The sequence below is a fragment of the Phaseolus vulgaris genome, chromosome 8, assembly GCF_000499845.2.
Source record: "Phaseolus vulgaris cultivar G19833 chromosome 8, P. vulgaris v2.0, whole genome shotgun sequence".
In the NCBI taxonomy this organism is placed as follows: domain Eukaryota; kingdom Viridiplantae; phylum Streptophyta; class Magnoliopsida; order Fabales; family Fabaceae; genus Phaseolus; species Phaseolus vulgaris.
Genome location: NC_023752.2, coordinates 30,246,671 through 30,267,115, shown reverse-complemented (window position 1 = coordinate 30,267,115; position 20,445 = coordinate 30,246,671). Strand labels below are relative to the sequence as shown.

General features: G+C 35.2%; 3 protein-coding genes and 1 long non-coding RNA gene across 5 annotated transcripts; 2 read left to right on the top strand and 2 right to left on the bottom strand.

Annotated features, from left to right (window-relative positions):
* Window positions 1-3,304: 3,304 nt before the first annotated feature.
* On the bottom strand, window positions 3,305-3,835 carry LOC137824917 (uncharacterized). The gene has a single exon (XM_068630595.1). The coding sequence runs from the start codon at window positions 3,833-3,835 to the stop codon at window positions 3,305-3,307; it is 531 nt and encodes a 176-aa protein (XP_068486696.1).
* A 4,723-nt stretch (window positions 3,836-8,558) lies between these two features.
* LOC137824396 (uncharacterized) lies at window positions 8,559-9,974 on the top strand. Its single transcript, XR_011083249.1, has 2 exons — window positions 8,559-8,810; window positions 9,431-9,974. It is a non-coding gene; the product is annotated as an uncharacterized lncRNA (long non-coding RNA).
* A 1,059-nt stretch (window positions 9,975-11,033) lies between these two features.
* Window positions 11,034-17,048, top strand: LOC137826519 (uncharacterized). 2 transcript variants are annotated; one of them, XM_068632508.1, is made up of 8 exons: window positions 11,034-11,293; window positions 11,988-12,144; window positions 13,613-13,698; window positions 14,698-14,810; window positions 14,904-14,969; window positions 15,611-15,717; window positions 15,848-15,913; window positions 16,530-17,048. In XM_068632508.1, exons 1-8 carry the CDS (start codon window positions 11,199-11,201, stop codon window positions 16,899-16,901), a joined length of 1,062 nt encoding a protein of 353 aa, XP_068488609.1. In that variant the 5' UTR covers window positions 11,034-11,198; the 3' UTR covers window positions 16,902-17,048. The 2 variants fall into 2 exon arrangements, with proteins under 2 accessions (XP_068488609.1, XP_068488610.1); XM_068632509.1 differs by having other exon boundaries at window positions 11,167-11,293; window positions 11,546-12,144.
* A 974-nt stretch (window positions 17,049-18,022) lies between these two features.
* Window positions 18,023-18,625, bottom strand: LOC137824432 (uncharacterized). Its single transcript, XM_068630079.1, has one exon. The coding sequence runs from the start codon at window positions 18,616-18,618 to the stop codon at window positions 18,280-18,282; it is 339 nt and encodes a 112-aa protein (XP_068486180.1). The 5' UTR covers window positions 18,619-18,625; the 3' UTR covers window positions 18,023-18,279.
* Window positions 18,626-20,445: the final 1,820 nt, after the last annotated feature.

Here is a 20,445-nt window from a genome sequence, read left to right as displayed (position 1 = left end):
TTGCCTCCAGTCTTGCCATGACCAAGGTGCAAAAATTGCAGACTGAGGTGCAGGAATTGAGGGAGGCAGCAATTTCAGATGCAATCCAGATCAAGAAGCTCAATCAGCGTGACACCGCACTGTATCTGGAGTTGGCAAACCTTCGCCAAACTGAGAAGGAGACCAAGAGGCTCCTGTTCGAGAAGTCCTAGGAGGCCCTGAGCGCTCATTCGAAAGTCTTGTCTCTCCGAAATGAGGTTATTGAGTTGCAGGAGAAGGCTGAGGAGACGCAGGCCAAGATGGTCAGGCTAGAGGAAGGGGTGACCCAACAGGATGAGCGGCTTGGCCAACCGGAGGGAGAGCTAGTCCGCAAGGACGAACTCTTCAGTCATATCAAGGAGGAGCTTACCAGCGACGCTGTTGAGGCTTATGATGCTGGGTTTGAGGATGTCATGGGATGGATCTATCTCAAACGGGATTAACAAAGAAATTCATTGATGGGCAACTAGTCAACGCCCAGGAGTAACTCCCTCCTTGTTGTAACTTAACTGATTAATGAACAATTTCAGTAACTTGTATATATACCCTTTTATTTATGAAATCTGCCCTTTTGTCTAATCTTACTTCCTTTGATGTTGTTAACTGCTTCGCCTGGCTTGCTTAGACTAACAACACCTTTAGGGTCTTTCTGTTTTAGGTAGCACGTTTTCTCTATCGCTTGTTGACTTTAGTCTTTCTTCGTCGTCTCAGGGTAGAGACAATGCTTGCCCAAGCTCTCATTTTGCCGTATCCTTTCCCAAACAAATGTAAGGGAGATGTTGCCCCCAACCTTGACTCATAAGGTCAAGGAGGATCCTTAACTAAGTAGTGCGCCGCTCTCAACCTTGTCTTATAAAACAAGGGAGACCTCTGGTTGGGAACCATACTACTCTCAGCCTTGTCTCACAAAACGAGGGAGAGGTTTACTTAACTGGATTCAACCTTTCCACACAGGGATAAGGGAGACGAATAACTGAAGCTCATACTAACCTTGCCTTACAATACAAGGAAGAGGTCCTTCTTTCTGTCCACGCCCTAGCCGTATAGAGGTAGGGGAGGATTTTAACTGGCAATTATTTTTGTTCTCGACCTTGGCATTCCCACACAAGAAGGAGGCTCACTAAGAACCATGGTATTCCCAGTCTTGATGTTTCTAACCCAAGGGAGATGCTTGTTTTACTGACCTCGTTCTTGCTGCATAGAGGCAAGGGAGGGTTTTTCTGGTGAACCATATGTTGATCAACAGTGATTAAGTGCTTTGAAGAATCCAAATCCAAAGTGTTTGATGAAAGGCTAGTGTTGCTGCTGTGTTTGGGTGGGATCTGGGTAGAATAGAATGTGATCCACTCCTTTGTTAAATCTAAAACTGATGTGTTTTGAAACCTTTTTGAAATCAAGTGTTTTTCCAACTAAGTGAAAAACAACCTATTGTTTTGTCGAATCAACCGGTTGTTTTACTCTTACGAGTTTTTGAAAAGGTTGAAAACTGATTTAATTTGGTTGACTTAACTGTCAAACCAAACAATCGGTTGTTTCGTGGTTTCAACCGATTGTTTCTTTGAAAATCCTAACAGAATTCAGTTTTGAATGATTGAATGTGCTTTAAATGTTTTTCAAATGAATACGCTCTTTCATTAATTGTTTTGACCAATCTTTGGTAAATATAAATGGTTTGTTTATGTTTTCAAACAAGAGTGTAGAAGAGATTTGAGTTTTTCAGTTGTGACAAAGTTGATTCTAAGATTTGAACATTCACATCAAGCTTTGGGTTTTCAAAGAGAGTGGAATAGGATTGCAATTGTATTGATTTCAGTTTGTACTGTGAACAAGAGTAATCCCTTCTAAACCTACTGTATTTCTGGTGTTGTGTTGCCAATGAGTGTTGTGTGTTCTTGAGGTGGGCGAGATCAATACTCTTGGTGTGTTTTGCCAAAGGGAGTGTGTTTCTTGAAGGGTTCAAGGTTACTACTTTGGTGGTTTGTGTTTTGTAATCTGGTTTGATTGCTTAGTGGATTACCCAGTGGTTTTTTGGGGAATGGATGTAGCTCTCGGCTTAAGAGTGAACCAGTATAAACTGTTAGTGTATCTCTCACTTACTCTGAACTCATTTAATTATTGTTTTAAACTTTGCTGATATAAACAACCAATTGTTTCGAAGAAACAACCGATTGTTTTTCTGTTGCTTTGTTGTTTCATTGCTTAAATTCTTGGCAAACTTGATTCCTGTTCTGGATTCACACAAAGAATTTTGTTAAATCTGAAAAAGTTTTCAAAAACCCCTCTTAAACAATTCACCCCCCCCCCCTCTCGTTTAGGGCCATATATAATGTTCTCAGCTTTGGTGAACTCACACAAGAGAGAGGCTCACTTAGAAACCATACTACTCCCAATCTTGGCGTATCAAACCAGGGGGAGGTTCGTTTTGCTGACCTCACCCTAACTGTACCAAGGTAGGGGAAGATTTTAACTGTTAAACCATACCGTTCTCAGCTTTGGTGAACTCACAAGAGGGAGGCTCATGAAGAACCATACTATTCCCAATCTTGGCATATCAAACCAAAGAAGAGGTTCATTTTACTGACCTTGCCCTAACTGTACAAAGGTAGGGGAGGATTTTAACTGGTGAACCATACTCTTCTCAACCTTGGTGAACTCACACAAGATGGAGGCCCCGCATGTCTCCTCCTTTAGTTGAACTTCCTTGGGTTGAAGAACGCTTTCCTGTAAAGACAAAGGGCGCCCTTACAGCCGATTGCACTCCGACGCTCAAGTCAGTAAGGGCTAAAGAAACAGTAATGTGTGTAAAGCAGTTTCAGTCTTAGAAACGGTGTACCTTGCTAGGGTTCTTACAACCCTCTTTATAGGTTGTATCTAGGGTTACTTCTGTGTTGTTCCTACGTCTCTTGGTGGCCTTAGGGTTCTTGGGAGAATGTCTTTGCGCCACTATCTTAGTGTAATCTGGCGCATAGGACTTCCTTTTTCTGGAGTGCATAGACCTAACAACATAGCCGCCAAGGTACTTACTCATGTGCCAACGTTGCGGTGTCATCAGTTCTTTTGGTGCCCTAAGTATTCACGTGCCATGCATGCAGTCTTTTCCTGGAAACCCTAACCCTGACGTGCCTTAGCACCTCCAGGGAACATTTGCTTGTGTCGTACCCGAATGTACCAAGGGAGAGGTTCGCTACTGCACTGTATTGGGTGACCCATTAAAAAACCCTTACAAGGGAAAAAAAAAGTGCCCCCTAAAACTGTGTACAATGCAATAACTTAACTGAAATAAAACTTAATGTTGGTCACGTTCCACATGCGAGGGATTGCTCCACCTTCTAAAGTCTCGAGTCTGTATGCTCCACCTGGGAGATATCTTGTTTTCTAACTGGTATGGGTGGGCTTTCCGCATCAACAGGTCGGCGACCTGAAACTGTCGAGGTCTTAGCTTGGAGTTGTACTTATACTCCACCTTTCTCTTCAAGGCTTCCACCTTGATCCTCGCTTCCTCCCTGACTTCATCCAGTAGATCCAGGTTCACCTTTCTTTCTTCATTGGATTCTTCAGCCACGAAGTTCTGAAAACGTGGCGAGCTCTCCTGGATTTCTACAGGAATCATTGCGTCCGAACCATACACCAAGCTAAAGGGCGTCTCTTTGGTAGTGGACTGGGGAGTGGTGTGGTAAGCCCACACAATTCTAGGAACTTCTTCTGCCCAGGTCCCTTTGACTTTATCCAGCCTTCTCTTCATACCTCTGAGCAGAACTTGTTGGCAGACTCGACCTGCCTGTTTGTCTGGGGGTGTTTGACTGATGCGAACACCCATTTTATGCCCAGCTCTATGCACAGCCTACCCAACTGTTGGCTAGCAAACTAGGTGTCATTATCGGACACCAACCGTTTTGGGACTCCAAAGTGGCATACTATATTCTTCCACACAAAGTGTTGGACCTTGTGGGCTATGATCTACGCCACTGGCTCCGCCTCTATCCACTTTGTGAAGTACTCAATGGCAATCACGAGGTACTTCATCTATAGCACCGCTAAAGGAAATGGCCCAGAATGTCAATCCCCCAGGTATGGAACGACCATGGGCTATAGATCGACCTCAACTCTTCTGGGGCGCCTTGTGCCAGTCAGTATGTTGTTGGCACTGCTTGCAGCGCTGTGCATACCTCGTGCAGTTTTCCCTCATGGTTGGCCAGTAGTATCTTGCGCGAACAACCTTCGACGAGAAAGCTCAGCCATGACTCCCGCATATCCCCTCGTGAAGTTCTGTCATAATGCGTGTGCACTGCTCACCATGTACACATATCAGGGTGGGGTGAGTGAACCTATGTCTGAACAAATTCTCGTCGATCAGGGTGTATCTGCTCGAATTCTTTTTGACTACTCTGGCCTCTGTGGGTTCCAGCGGGAGTATCCCGTCAGCCAAGTAGCATTGGTAAGGGGTCATCCAAGTCTCACCTCCTTCAACCAGGCAAACTTGCATTGACTTTTCCCCTGGTAATGTGTATGTGCTTATTCTGGGCATTTTTAGGGTTTCTTGAGCCAACGACCGATGACTTCTCTTAACACCTTCTAAGATGCTTATCGTTTGGACTTCTGTCGTATTGTCTGTGGTGGTTCGAGGTGTTCTCAAGGTCTCCTGAATGACTGTCCTCTGTCTGTCCCCCTTGCCTGAACTGACGAGCTTTGCTAGCAAGTCAGCTCATGCATTTTGTTCTCGAGGGACATGTACTAACTCGAACATCGTGAAAGTCTCCTTCAAAATCTAAACATACTATAGGTACGCGACCATTTGAGGGTCCTAGGCCTGGTACTCTCCTGTAACTTGCCCCGTTACTAACAGGGAGTCACTCTTCGCTATCAAACAGTTCGCCCCCATTCCAGTTGTGAGGGCCTCATACTCCGCCTGGCTATTGCTGACCTTAAAAGAAAACCGTAGGGCCTGCTCAATTAACAACCCATTTGGTCCTTCCAAGATGACACCAGCCCTACTCCCCTGTCGGTTAGAGGACCCATCTACGGAGAGGACCCATTTGAAATTTGCTCCTTCTTGGTGTGTGGCTGCTAAGGAGAGCTCTACCACGATGTCAGCATAAACTTGGCCTTTGATAGGGCCTCTAGGTTCGTCTGCACATCAAACTCTGATAGTTTCACCGCCCAGCGCACCATCCGTCCTACCACATCAGGCTTCTGTAAGACCTTGCGAATGGGTAGGTCTGTCATTACGATCACTGTGAAGCTCTGAAAGTAGTGGCGAAGTCTTCGCGCTGAAAACACTACTGCTAAAGCTACTTTCTCTATGGTCTGGTACCTTAGCTCAGGCCCTTGCAATACCTTACTTACGAAGTATATTGGTCTTTACACTTGATCCTGCTCTTGGACAAGGACCGAACTGATCGCCCGATTTGTGACTGCGAAGTACAATCGAAGCGGGGTGCCAAGTTGTGGCTTGCACAATACTGGGGGGTTGACCAAGTACTCCTTCAACCTGAGGAACGACTCCTCACACTCCTTGGTCCAGATGAACCTGTTATTTCTCTTGAGGCATTGGAAATAGGGATGCCCCTTATCTCCCCCTCCTAACATGAATCTGGACAGAGCGGTCATCCGCCTTGTCAACTGTTGTACTTCCTTCACCGAGATTGGGCTACGCATAACTATGATTGCAGCGCACTTCTCAGGGTTCACCTCTATCCCACGCTCGGTGAGTAGGAAACCTAAGAACTTGCTTGCCTCTACCCCAAACACACACTTTTCAGGGTTCAACTTCAACCTGTATTTAGCTATTGTAGTAAATAGCTCTTCCAAATCAGCGACGTGTTGGTTTTTCATCTGGGAGGTGACTACCATGTCGTCTACGTACGTCTGGACGTTTCTCCCTATCATGGGTGCAAGTACTCTGTCCATCAGCTGCTGGTAGGTCGCCCCTGCATTCTTGAGCCCGAAGGACATCACTTTGTAACAGTAGCAGGAGAGCTCCGTCATGAATGTCGTCTTGCATTCATCCCTGGATGCATGCGGATCTGGTTGTACCCCGAGAAAGCATCCAGGAAGCTAAGGAGTTTACACCCTAAGGCGCTGTTGCATGGTGACGTTGTCCCCTTCTAAGGGCGCAGCAGATCCTTGCCTCGTGCTCCTTATGTTGTTGGTGGCTCTCAACACGATTGTGAATGAGACCTAGTTTTATTAGGCCCCACGGTGGGCGCCAAATGTTCTCACCGGTTGACTTGGTTGCCGGTTGACTCTAACAGCATCCGCAGGCCCCGCCTGTCTCCTCCTTTAGTCGAACTTCCTTGGGTTGAAGAACGCTTTCCTGTAAAGACAAAGGGCGCCCTTAGAGCCGATTGCACTCCGACGCTCAAGTCAGTAAGGTTTAAAGAAACAGTAATGTGTGTAAAGTAGTTTCAGTCTTAGAAACGGCGTACCTTGCTAGGGTTCTTACCACCCTCTTTATAGGTTGTATCTAGGGTTACTTCTGTGTTGTTCTCACATCTCTTGGTGGGCTTAGGGTTCCTGGGAGAATGTCCTTGCGCCACTATTACTCAATCTTAGTGTAATCTGGCGCATAGGACTTCCTTTTTCTGGAGTGCATAGACCTAACAGCGTAGCCGCCAGGGTATCTACTCATGTATCAGCGTTGCAGTGTCATCTGTTCTTTTGGTGTCCTAAGTATTCATGTGCCATACATGCAGTCTTTCCTTGGAAACCCTAACCCTAATGTCTTAGCGCCTCCAAGGAACATTTGTTTGTGTCGTACCCGAATGTACCATACACACCCCATGCATGACCCTCTCGTGACTTAGGTTTTTCTGGTATCTGGGTGTTAACTAATACTGTTTGTGGGATCCAGCTTACCTGGCCCACCATTGCTATCAGACCACTGATGACCGATGTCTTTCTCTAGCGCCGATGACCGAGGTCTGGCTTGTACATAAAAATTTAGAGAAATTTGAATCTGAAAAAAAAAACTTTACAATTCTATCCTTTATATAATTATTTTTTAAAAAAATTTAAATAATTATTCCCAATAAAAAAACCATCTACACAATAAAAAAATCACATACAATAAAATTGAAAATAATATTTATTTTTATAATTACTTTTAATAAAAATCATTTTATAATTTAATAATATATTTTTATTTTAATAGTTATTTTAATAATCTATTACAATATATAAAGGAATTACTTTTTTCTCTACACATTTTATCGTATTTTCGAATTTTATCCTTTATAATATTATAATATAACAAATTTAATAATTATTTATTTTAATTGAAATTTTTGAATTTTGAAAAATAGAGAAATTTGAATTTGAAAAAAAAAATCTTATAATTTTACCCTTTAAATAACTATTTTTTTTTTTTAAAATATGAATAATTATTTTCAATAAAAAAACATCTACACAAGAAAAAAATTACATAAAATAAAATTAAAAAAGTCATTTACTTTTATAATTAATTTTAAATAAAAATATTTTTATTTTAATATTTATTATATAATATATAACAATATATTATGCATATTTTATTTTTCAATTCAATCTTTTATAATATAACAAATTTAGTAATTATTTATTTTAAATTAAAAACTTGAATTTTAAAAAATTTAGAAAAATTTGAATTTGAAAATAAAGTTAGTTAAAATAATGTATTTCCGTTAGTACTAGAGAATAAAAATAAAAACTGAATAAAAAGAATTTGGATAAAAAAGTATAGTATTATACAAAATAAAAACTGAATAAAAAGAATTTGGATAAAAGTATAATATGATACAACTATAAAAAATATTTGAGTGTGAAATAAATAGTGTTGAGAAAAAATATTTATAATAATTTTGTTTAAGTTCTTCAAAAGTATTAATCATATTTATTATAATAAATACTTGTGACATTCTTGTGATATTAATTTTTTAATCATTAAATTGATATAAATCATTCATTATTTAAAACAATAACTAAAAAAATAATATCATCAGGGTGGAAAGGTAAACCATGTGATTAAAAACCATAACTCTCAATTACTTGTGTGAACAACTAATGTTGGTTAAAAAGATAATTTATATATTATATAGTAATATACAAAAGAATCAATATAATGCCACACATGGTGTCTTTCCTTATTAAAAAGAATATTTTTATAATAGATATATACTTGATACATAATAGATAATAAAAAATATTTTCATGAAATTTAATGAACTAATTCTCATTTTATATAAAGTTATTATTTATTTAAGATTTAATAATTTAATCAGAAGATATGTGTTTCTATAAACACATATGTAACAATAATTAAATATATTTTAAAGATATATTTCAATTTGAATAGATTTTATATATGTAAAATTTGAATAGATTTTATCTTTATCAAACTAATAAATTTAAATACTAAATCAAAATATATATTAAAGTTAAAATTAAGTTAGGATGTGATCTTAAAAAGCAAAATAGAGTTACACTATATCTATATCTAATTATTTTATCATTAGTTTGTTAGAGTGGACTTTATAAATAACTCTGCAGTATGTATCTGAAAAACAAACCGAAATTTCTTTGGTGAAGTCCAAGTGTCAAGTCTCTACATTCTGTGAGAGTACGTGTAGGCCTCTCAAGAACTCTCAAAGATTCCTTCTGTTCATGTGCATCTTTTCTCTTTTTTCAACCAACAACACCTTCCACTCACTAAACCTCTTTCTGTTCTTTTCTTCACAAAAGTATCCTTTAATCTGAAATTGCTACACACGGATTCGATCCTGTTCAATAATTTTCACTCCAAGAACGACCTCTCTTAGGTATGTTGCACTTTTTAGCTCCCTCATCTGTAACTTCTTTCAATTCATTTGTGTTGATGTGCTCTGTGTTGTTCTTGAATTCCCAAAACTATATGTTGCACTGATTTTCTTTTTACTCTGTAACTTCAACAATTTTTCGTACTTGTTTGCTTTGAGTAATATTGTGCGACCGTGTTGACTAATCAAAACAGAAAACTTGGTTTCAACCCTCAAAATTTCACCTTTATATATTTTTCTTGATTTTTTTTTACTGAGATCTTGGAAGTTGAGAGGTGGGTTTGATCGATTAATATTAAAATCACATTGATCAAATCTGGGGTTAGCAAATTTTCACAAGAACTGCATAATTGTTCTGTGGGTGACGTCAGTTGTTTTCTGAAGAAGCAGTGCTGGTTTCTAAAATGTGTTTCTTCTTACATCATTTATTGAGAATCCAATTTCTTCCTCTGTAAGTGAAAACGACCTTAGATGAGTTTTTAAAGTAATTATTAAAAAATTCATAATTTTCAATTGCATGATCATTTATGATCACACATTATGATAAACTTGTTCAATTATATAACAATTATGTTATTACGAAATTTTCCACTTCTATAATGACCATAACCAGAAAAATGCAGAACATGTCAAGAGTAAGAGGAGAAGAATTGATTCTGCTGAGAAAGAGGACTATGGAGAGGAAGAAGAATGTGACAGAGAGCAAACAAGAAAACATCTCGAAGAAAAAGTCCAACATTTCTGGTCACAATAAGAAGAATGAAGGTGGGAAGGAGTTGTTGAAGGTGATAATGGAAGAGACAGAGAATTTGAGCATAAAAGAAAGCAAAGAGAAATCAGGAACACATTCTAAGGCGTGTTACTGTGCACCAACCACTCATGAAGGTTCATTCAGGTGCCGTCTCCATCGCAAGAAATCAGCCACATGTAGTAACAACAATCCGATGATGAATTCCAAGTGTACAAAAGGGATAATAGAATTCCAAGGGTTTGTCAGGGTTCCTTCTGTTCAAGTTGGAACACATGGTAGCCTGCTCAAATTATCTAGGATGGATTCTGTTTAAGAATTTTAGCTTAGTTTTCTAGTTTAACGTATAGACTACAGAGGTGTGCTTGTTTTTCATGTCATTCTTTTTCCATTTTCAAGAATATGTTGATAAAGGTAAATATTCTTACTTTTGTTAAGTAGTTACGAAATAGTGAGCTTCATTTAGACATATCTGCAGGGTTCAATTCAAATATGGTTTATTCAATTAGACTTTTTGTGCACGGTTTAATTCAAAATATGGGCTTTGCGCGTATGAAATTGGAAGTTTCATTTAGACTTTATATGTCTTTAGTATGATACTTGTTGTTAGCAGTCAAATTAAAATAATTGTATAAATTAAAATAATTGTAGCTTAAATTAAACCCTAAACCCTAAATTGTTTAGTCATTAGATAGATGACTTTAAATCATCTCTCAGTGTGTCTAATAACAAATATATCAATCAATATTCAATACTTAAAATAGTCAGTTATAAAACAATAAAGAAAGCAGGTTTATTATCTTAAGAGTCATTTTTCAATTCTCACACAAATATCAAATTTAATTACACAAACATTAATTAAATTTAACACATAATTTGATAATTTGATTGATAAAGCAAAGTGTTAATCGATATTTAATATCTCACTCGTTTTTAGACATCTACATATTTTACCTCTTGAACTAACCGAACAACAAATTAATTAGAATTAATTAAACTAATGAATAATTTTAATTAAAAAAAATTGAATTCTCAATTTTCAAAAATAATTTCTTAATAAAAACAAAAATTCAATAAATCATGAGTAAAATATTTTAAAAAAAAATCCTTAATAAAATTAAAATTCAATAAATCATGAGTAAAAGTTGTTTCTTTTCTTTCGATTATTTGAATCAAAATTCACTAAAAAATAAAAATTAATATTTTTTAAATGGTAAAACTCATAAAAATAGTTAAAAAAAGTTTGAATTGATATTTTTCCAATTTCCTTCTTATTTTTAATTTAATCGAATATTTTTTTAAAAATAAAAACTCATAAAAAAGTACACATAATTATTAATTAATATCAAATACTATTAACTTGTATACAACGAAATGTATAATTTAATTATTTATACCAATTCATAATTATTATATATTATTTATTTAATTAAATAAAATATACAATATTTTAAAATATATATTTATTTTGTCATTCTAATCAAAATCTTTAACGTTAAAGACTTCAAAAGATGAAAACGATTGGGTCTATTTTCCGGTTTTGTCCGGCTCAAGACACACACCACCTTTGTAGCAGTTTCTGAAAAGAGAAGTGTTTTATTCTATTCCCGCCTTGAAGAGAGGAAACCCCAAGAGTGAGAGAGATGTGTGGGAGAACACGTTGTACTCTTAGGTCTGATGATGTTCCAAGGGCTTGTCACCGCAGCGATGCTCCTACTCGTACTCTGCATATGGACCGGTAAAACCTTTAACTACAACATCTCAACAATCACAACCACACAAAACTAGCTCTTTCCAGCTTCCAAATTTTTTTCATTTTATTTTTTCATGTTTCGCTAGAACACAACCAGGGAAGCATTTGGTGACTTTCAGTTTTTTTTATCGATTGCTTGTTCTGTCGTGTTGGCTTCACTGCAACTGATTCTGAAATGCCATGACTGTTAATTGACTATGTATAAGGAAAATGAATCTTTTTTTTTTTCTCTGTTAGTTTGGGGATAGCTTCAAGTGTGTCTGAAATGGTTTTTTGGAACCAATGGCGAAATGGAAGAAAAAAGGAACCTTTTTGGTTTTTCTTTTAAGTTTGTTATGTTGGGGGTTCTTCAAGTCGGTCTAAAATGGCTGTCCTTGGAAAAGATGATGAAGCGTGACTCTGCAGTTGGATTTTTTACACATTCACACTGTTTGCCAAATCAGAATCGTGGGATGAAGATGAGATGACTTATTTTATCTCGGTACAGCGGACTCAAAACTCGCATTTCTTATCTTCATTAGTTATTCTGCTTCGCTGATTGTGTGAATCTGTAAAAAATTCCACTCCTGGGAATTTGGTTCCTGAATATAAATGAAATATTGCTGGGACTTTAATGTTTTGAAAGAAATAGGTTGGTGTGGAATTTGTATTTCACAGTTGAATTTGACTTCGTGCTTAGGTATAGGCCGGCGTATAATGTGTCACCGGGATCCAACATGCCAGTAGTTCGGAGAGAAGAAGCATCTGACAGCGGTGGCTATGTTCTTCATAGCATGAAATGGGGTTTAATCCCCAGTTTTACAAAGAAAACAGAGAAACCTGATCACTACAAGATGGTATAGTTTATGGATTCAATACTTTTACTTCTATCACTACAAGATGGTATAGTTTATGGATTCAATAATTTTACTTCTTATTTATTGGGTCGATGGGAGCATGATAATCAGTGATGGGAATGAATTATTTTTCTTGTCATTTCCTGGGAGTGAATTACTTTAATTTAGATAAAATAATTAAGATATTTGGTATATATTGTCATGTCCGACTTTATTGCATAAAATGATGACAACATATGCAATTAAAATTTAAATTATCATTTTCTATGGTGAAAATGACACAAATTATAGTTATTGGAAGAGAGATGCGGCACATAGTATGGAAAAATTTAGGATAAGGGAAGGGGGAAGCTGCCTCCTCTACCCCTTTTTTAAGGTCTTCCATTTGCTTAGGACAGGTTCTTCCCTGTATCATTGAGTTACTTTGATTCTGAGAATATGTTGTATAATAATAAGTTCAGATGAATCATATGAATAATTTTGATTAGCAATAGTTAAATTTAGAGAGGGATTTAGAGAGAGAGAGAGAGAGAATAGTATCTTTTGGAGATGATTGATGGAAATGATGAGCTCTTTTATAATTGTAGAATGTGTTTCCTGGGTTCTGCATGCCATCCATTTGTATAGACTCTTGATAGGTTTACTTGTGATGGAGATTAGTTCCTATGATTGTAATAAGTAATGCAAAGTACAGCCAATAATGAACATTAAATGCATTTTAACACGTGGATATGATCCATGAACCACACAAACTTTTAACAGCAAATCAAATTTTAATTTGAGGTCAACTGTTCTATGATGTGTTGTTCATTTGAGGTTTTAGTCGAGCACTTTGCTCACATTGTAGTAATTTATGATCAAACAATGCTAAGAATTATAGTGGGTGTATGATGCACCTTTGCACACAGTTAGATTTCTATGTCTTGTATATTCATTTTTATAGCATGCCAGTATTTTGGAAGCCACTGGTAAATCAGGGAAACTGAAAGTTCCGTTTGGTTTTTTCATGGTGCTTCATAATTTTTATTATTATGATGTACAGTATGGTTCTTATCTGTTTTTTTTGTCCTGTGCAAGGAAGAATGATTTATGGAAATTTGTGAGTTTCTTCTGTCTTTATTGTGAATAAGGGTAAAATTATAATTGCTCAATTTATGATTAAAATGTTATATTTAAATAACATTGATTATGATACCAGGTTCCTTATTGAATTCTTGAATCATTTTCAACCTCTCTTAAAAATACCATCATATCATTCCTGAAATATGAGCCTGACAATTTTGCTTGGTGCTTTACTACTATGAAAGTTATAAATGTCATTTTAGCTAATGTTCATTATGAAATTTCTTGGTGTGTTTACTGTTTTCATAATCATTTTTGGATTATGTCAACTACAATACTACTGACTTAAATCATAATCTGTTAAACAAAGTACTCAATCTGATGTGAACTATGCTCTATACTGTAGTTTAATGCTCGATCAGAATCTATAGATGAAAAGGCATCATTTCGTCGTTTGCTTCCTAAAAGCAGGTGCCTTGTAGCAGTAGAAGGGTATGTGTCGCATTTCTTGTTTAATTATATTTTCACCTATCTGTTCTTATATTTGGCTTTAACATGACTTGGGATTGCTTCCGCTTGCTGTAACTTTTTGTTAAGATAACATAAGAATAGAAGAAGTAATTCCTTGAATTCGAGGACTGGTAGTCTCTTTAAAATAAGAGATGGAAATGAGCTAATACTTTTCCTTGCTTCTTTACTGTGCTTGCATTTTAAATGATATATGGCAGACTTAGATTCTAGTCAAATAACAGAATGCAAAAATACAAAATACAATCTAGCATCTATATTCCCAATATTAAGCTAGCCAATACTATAGTGCCAACAAAGCATCCAGTAACAGAATTGGTTCACTAGACATAGCCATCTAGATGCTTTGGTTGGATAATCTTCCTCTTGGGCCGTTCACTAGCAACAGTAACTTGTGGTTGGCCCAAAGCCCCTTTATCAGCCCATGTCATATCACTTTTATTCCTATTACTGTTTCTTCTAATATTATAGTATAAAAATGCTTTTTTAATATTGCATGTACTGTTGAAGATTTGTCTAGTTCTAGGTAAGACCTTTTTTGTCATGTTTCCTAAAAATGTATGAGTTGAATCAAAATGAGTTCTACTTGCTGGGTAGGAAATGCACTACCAGTGTGTTTATGTTACTGTTTCATACATAATAGTATTTGAGAGTTGAGATGGATTCTTCATTAGAACGAGATAAATTCCATCATGACAACCGTTGTGCTAGTTTTTAAGTATATATACCTTTGCCTATTATTATATTTTTAGTCTTTTATTCTTGTGTATTTTGTGCCATGTTGCTAGCCTATTATTATGTTCAAATTTTTTATTCAACGTATTCCTTCTAACAAGAGGTTTCCTTTTGTTTACGGTTTATCTAAATATTCCAAAGTTTTGTGGATTACATTCATGGTCTGCTTATTTGTGGCTTTATGTTCTGTTCTTTCAGTTGATTTGCTTTTTTAAATATATGTTTAAGATTTTATGAGTGGAAAAAGGATGGTTCAAAGAAACAGCCTTACTATATTCACTTCAAAGATGGCCGGCGACTTGTCTTTGCTGCTCTTTATGACTCATGGCAAAATTCTGAAGGTAAACATTTCTTCCGAAAGATGTAAGGAACTGAATTTATCCAATATGAAAGACAAGACAGCATGTAATGTTGATGTGAATTGCTAACTGCAGGTGAAACACTACATACATTCACTATTGTTACGACCTCATCATCTTCAGCACTTCAGTGGCTTCACGGTGAGTCATGCACTCTAAATTTTGGCATACCAACGGAAATGACCTTTTATGTGGATTTTTGCATTGTTGGATATTAGCAACCTTTTACAGTTCTTGTCGTACACCTATTGGAATACCTAACTAGGTATGCCTCCGTTTCCTTTTTGTAAATTAATAAAAAACACTTCATAGAGCTTAAGTTTCCTACCAAGTGTCAACATATGCAAAGTGGCTAGACCTTCATTCACAAGATTCTCATATATTAGATTATAGACTTCCCCTTTTTGGGACTGCTGAAACATTCATATACTCGAGTAGATTTGATATTGTTAAACTCTTGGGAGAAGAGAAACATTAAGGTGAAACCGTGTGTGACAACACAAGTGCTTTGTTCATATTAAGATAAAGGAATCAATACAATAAATAGAGGAGATTTGATATCCTCAAAGAGTGAATATGATACATAAATAAATAAAAATGTTTCTAATAATACATGTATAATCTATATAATCGTAATTATATAAACTCAGCTCCTTATTTCTATAATTATAATTTATAACAATATTTCTGATTATATAGGATCAACTCCTTATTTTTATGATTATAACAATTATATTGGTTAAATACTTATGTTATGTCTGTACTTTAATGTATCTCCTTAGATAGGATGCCTGTTATTTTGGGCAGCAAGGAATCAACTGATACCTGGCTAAGCAGTTCTGCTTCCAGTTTTAAGAGTGTGATGAAGCCATATGAAGAATCTGATTTGGTATGTGTTTTTACAGAACATCGAGGCTGTAATTTCTGTTTTCTTCATTAATACCAGTCATGTTAAGATTTTCTGGCTTAATATCGTTGCATTTAGTATTGTTAGTTTTTCCATTTGTTTTCATCTCCAGGTATGGTACCCAGTGACATCTGCTATGGGGAAGACATCGTTTGATGGACCTGAGTGCATAAAGGAGGTAGGACTATTAAAAATTCATTAAATGTTTCTTGTCATTTAGTTTTTTTTTTTAGTTTGAACATCTTAAATATGTATATCTTGGTGTATTAAGTTGAACATGTAATTCAGTCAACAAATCACATTACTTTTATCTTAACCTGCAATTATACTTACCTAGATCTTTATTTCCACTTGTTCTTTGATGTATAAATTCAAAAAAGAAAATTTTGGATTTTACTTTGTTTTGTACTGGTCGTTTAAAAATTATCAATGACAAGGTATAACTTTTAGTTTTTTTATTTTTTGGGTTCTTGGAATTCTATTAGACCATTAAAAAGGAGAGTGGGAATGTGAAGTGATGGATCATATCCCCATCAGTCTGGGGATAATCAGTTGTGCTGTGATCAGCTGGTGTTCAATTTGTATTCTATTCAAGTTTAACAAACAAATATGCCAGAACACTCAATGTCATGTTATTGTGCCCATGTTTGTTGAAGGGGGGCCCAATGTTTCATAAGTTCTCTATTGTCATGTTCTTGCTTATGTATTTACATATTTAGGGTGTAAGCAATCTGTCTACATGATTTAATATTGAAATTTTAAAACCATAGTTAGCATTGTACCATGTTTGGCAGATTCAAGTAAAGGCAGAAGGGAACACGTCAATCTCTATGTTCTTTTCAAAAAAAGGAGCTGAAAGTAAAGACACAAAGCCAGAGCAGAAGTTATCATCTCATGAATTTGTCAAGACTGAACCTACAGAAGACTTGATTGAAGGAGCAAAAGCTGAGGAGGGAGACAATGACTTGAAATTCAGTGGTTCTTCCCATTCTAAAAATGCTTCTACGCTCCCAATTAAGCGTGAGTATGAGACTTTTTCAGCTGATTCAAAGCCAGCACTGGCAAATCATGATCAGATAAGTTCGAACCCTGCAAAGAAAAAGGAAAAAACAAAAACTGCTAATGATAAACAACCAACCTTGTTTTCATACTTCGGAAAAAAGTAACTACTAAACTAACGGGTTTTGTGAACATTGGTTTGTCTGTATTGCTGCAAACATTTCTTTTTGCTTGTGTATTTCCTTTATTGGTCACGTTTTGGTTGTACATTTACAATATCTAATCTTGGAGGAAGAGCTGTTTCCTTTTTTAAACCTATATAGTTCATGTTCAAGGGGAGTTTTATACAGTAATGCTTTTCTATTACTATATTATGAGTTTTTTATGATCACCAAATGTGGTCTCAGCTTTTGCCTGTTAAAATGGCAAAATACTTCCTTGTTGACTGTTGCAGTTGCACAGTTGAATGTTGCCGTGCGAAATACTGTGAACATTCTTGCAACCAAATGCAAAATTAGCAGAGTCACGAATTCTGATTCTTTGCAGGGTTTTTGGTGTTGTCCTAGTGTATTCAAAATACCCTAATTTTTTGATATTTTAAAATATATTAAATATAAAAAATTAAGTGTATTTTGAAGGCACACAACTTTCAGCTGAGAATCCAAATTCATGAATCACTTATTGGGTCCTTGTTGACTTTTTACTTCTATTTGAACTCAATTTGTGAATCACTTATTGGGTCCTTGTTGAGCTTTTATTTCTATTTGAACTCGATTTATTAAACTGCAACGAAATGTACGTCTTAATTTAAGATATAAAACTGAATTAATGGTCAATCATATAATCCTAGAGAGAAGTTTAACTTAGTTTAATATAAACAAGTTCTTAAATAGGTATGAACAATTGAACATTTTAGTTAAAATAGTAGTTTTAAGCCTAATAAAATTTTGGTTTGGTTGAAAGAGTATTGGTTTCTACATCTAGATTTAAAATTCTAATTCAATTTAATCGCGGACTTGAATAATTTCTGAAACTTCTCGAGCTTTGTATTAAAATTTGTCGGAAACAGAATTTCATGAATACTTTTCTTGATTAATTTAGAACCTAAGCAAAAAAGACTTAATTCAAACAAGTTATTTTTTATCAAACCAAGTGGTCTTAATAACAAACCCTTTTGGGAAAACTAATTGCTCTTCGGTGTTTTGAATCTTAACAATCTTGCATTATTGATGAGGACATAGTAAACTTGCATCTTCCCAACATTTAAACCAAGGACTTTGTACAAACATTATCAAGTGCTATTAAAAGCAAACGAGTAATTTATTTACCCTTTTGAGATTTTACATGAAGTTCACAAAGAGAATGTATATAGATTCTTCCTCCAAGTTGAGTACATTTTTTTGAGGCAGTTCTGGTCACAAGATTTTTCCTTTACGTAGCAAGACTTGTGGAGTCATTGTTTTAGTTTTACACTTTCACTTTTCACATTTTGAAGGAGAAAAAAAGGAAAAAGAAAAGATAGGAGATGAAATCCATCACTTGTGGTTAACAAAGAGGAAATAATTGGGGACGTAGAAGAGGTAGAGACCAACAATAAGCCTCTATCCAATGCCCCTTTGGTGCTATTTCCATGATGATCTTCTTAAACAACCTAAGAGGAGCCATGACACCCCATTGTACCACAGGACGTGATCCAAGGCAGAACCCTCTTCTCTTGTTCCCTAGCCGAATGCTGCTTCCCCGCCGCCGCCGGAACCGTCGCCGAGGACGGCACAACCCAACCAACATGGCAGAACTTGGCAACATTGAAATGCTCACACCACCACCTCTCTTGAACATCTTAGTAAAGTCTCTTTTGTTCCCAAATGTTTTGTTGTGTGACATTACATGACACTAAACTCTTATATAGTATGTCTAAAAGGTACGTCATTCATGATCATTATAATGGTCATAATGGCAGCAATTATAACAAGGCTAATGCTATGGGAATAATTCTAGTGTGCAAATAAAATAATGGTTGAGATGAATCCCTTTATTCTTCTTTAGTAGTTTAGGGTTGTGGTTGCCATCATTAGGAGGAGTATGCTTATAAGTTAAGATCGAATAAAATGAACTTAAGGTAGCCGTAAGAACTCTTTTCCTATGAGCTATTATTGTGACTTGTCTCATGCTTTCCCTATGAGAAGGAAGAAGAAAAAGTTATCACATAATTCTTTTTCTAATTCATTTTTTAATAATGACGCTCCACCATGGCCATAAAACCACTTTAATTAGATCATCCATCGTATGAAATATAATCATTTTCACTGTATAATAATTGATTAATCCTATGGATATGCTTTATGAACGTATAGTATTTGTTTATAGCTTAGTTTACGTACTCTGTTCATGAACTGAGATTTATCGTACAATATAATTAGACACAGATTAATTAAAAGTATTACTTTAATGACGATAATATGAAATTATTTTATACAGTGAATAGTCTATTTCTAATAAAGCTTTTGAAAAACATAAAAAAAAAAAACCCCTTGAATTTGAATGTGCCTTTTTTCGTATAGGTGTAGCCAAAAAAAGCAAAAGTCATTTGGAAAAAAAATTAGGAAAAATGTTCTTAATTTGGAAATGGAATGAAATTTGGTTACTTGTGCTTATGTCATTAGGATATTTTGAATCATTAATTATTTGTCTAATATGATCATATATTAAACTGTCTTTCTGTTCCAACTCCCAACTTTTGTTTATAACAACTTTTGCATTGTTAAATAATTTCTGCATCACAGTATATCAAAGTAATCATGAGAGAACTAATTAGCGGGATCGTGAAGTAATTACTATAGTAAACAATAATACAATTGGCAAGTCATTAAACTTTGAAGGTATAGTTTGTGTTAATATTTATAAATATATGTAAAATCCTACCATTATTTCTGATTAGTTCACAATATACAAGCGTGGAGGTATATACTTCTAAATTTTTCTTTTTGCCAATAATAAATTTTTGTTTTGAATCATTTGTTACTAATAAACTTTTATTTTAATTTTTATCCCTAAAAAACTATGTAAAGCCTTTTATTTACTAATAAGTAATTAGGAATAAGAGAAAAATCCTATAATTTATCTTACACCAAAACATATTTAAATCTCTTATTTATTATTAATAATTTACACATAAGCATACTCATATCATTCTTTATAAAAAGAACGGGGCTACCCAAGGAGAAGTAATGAGGTAAGTATATTGGTTAAATAACAACATTTCTAATTGTTTCTTGAGTTCATTAATCTCTAAGAGAGACAATCTAGATGGAGCTATACATAGGGATCTACCCCTAATAGATTATGGTGTTTCTTTTATATATGTTCAAGTTGATGATTTTTATGAGAAAAAAATAAAAAGTTTGTCTAAGTTGCTTGGGACTTAGTTGCTATGAAGTTGCTTAATTAAAAGTTTAGACAAGTTTTCACCTCTATAAATACTTTGCATGTTTCTAAACATGATTTATTAGAATATGAAATTAAAGTATGGGACTATAGTGAAACCAATTTGTATTGTTAGTGGGAATAATGGAAATGGAATAAAATCGAAGGGCTATTTGCTTTTTGTATGTTGGTTTGGACAAATTTAACATTTATTTTGATTAGATCAAATTTTTCAGAAAATTAAAAGACATTAAATAATTGGTATTCTTCAATTTTAGAGGAAAATAT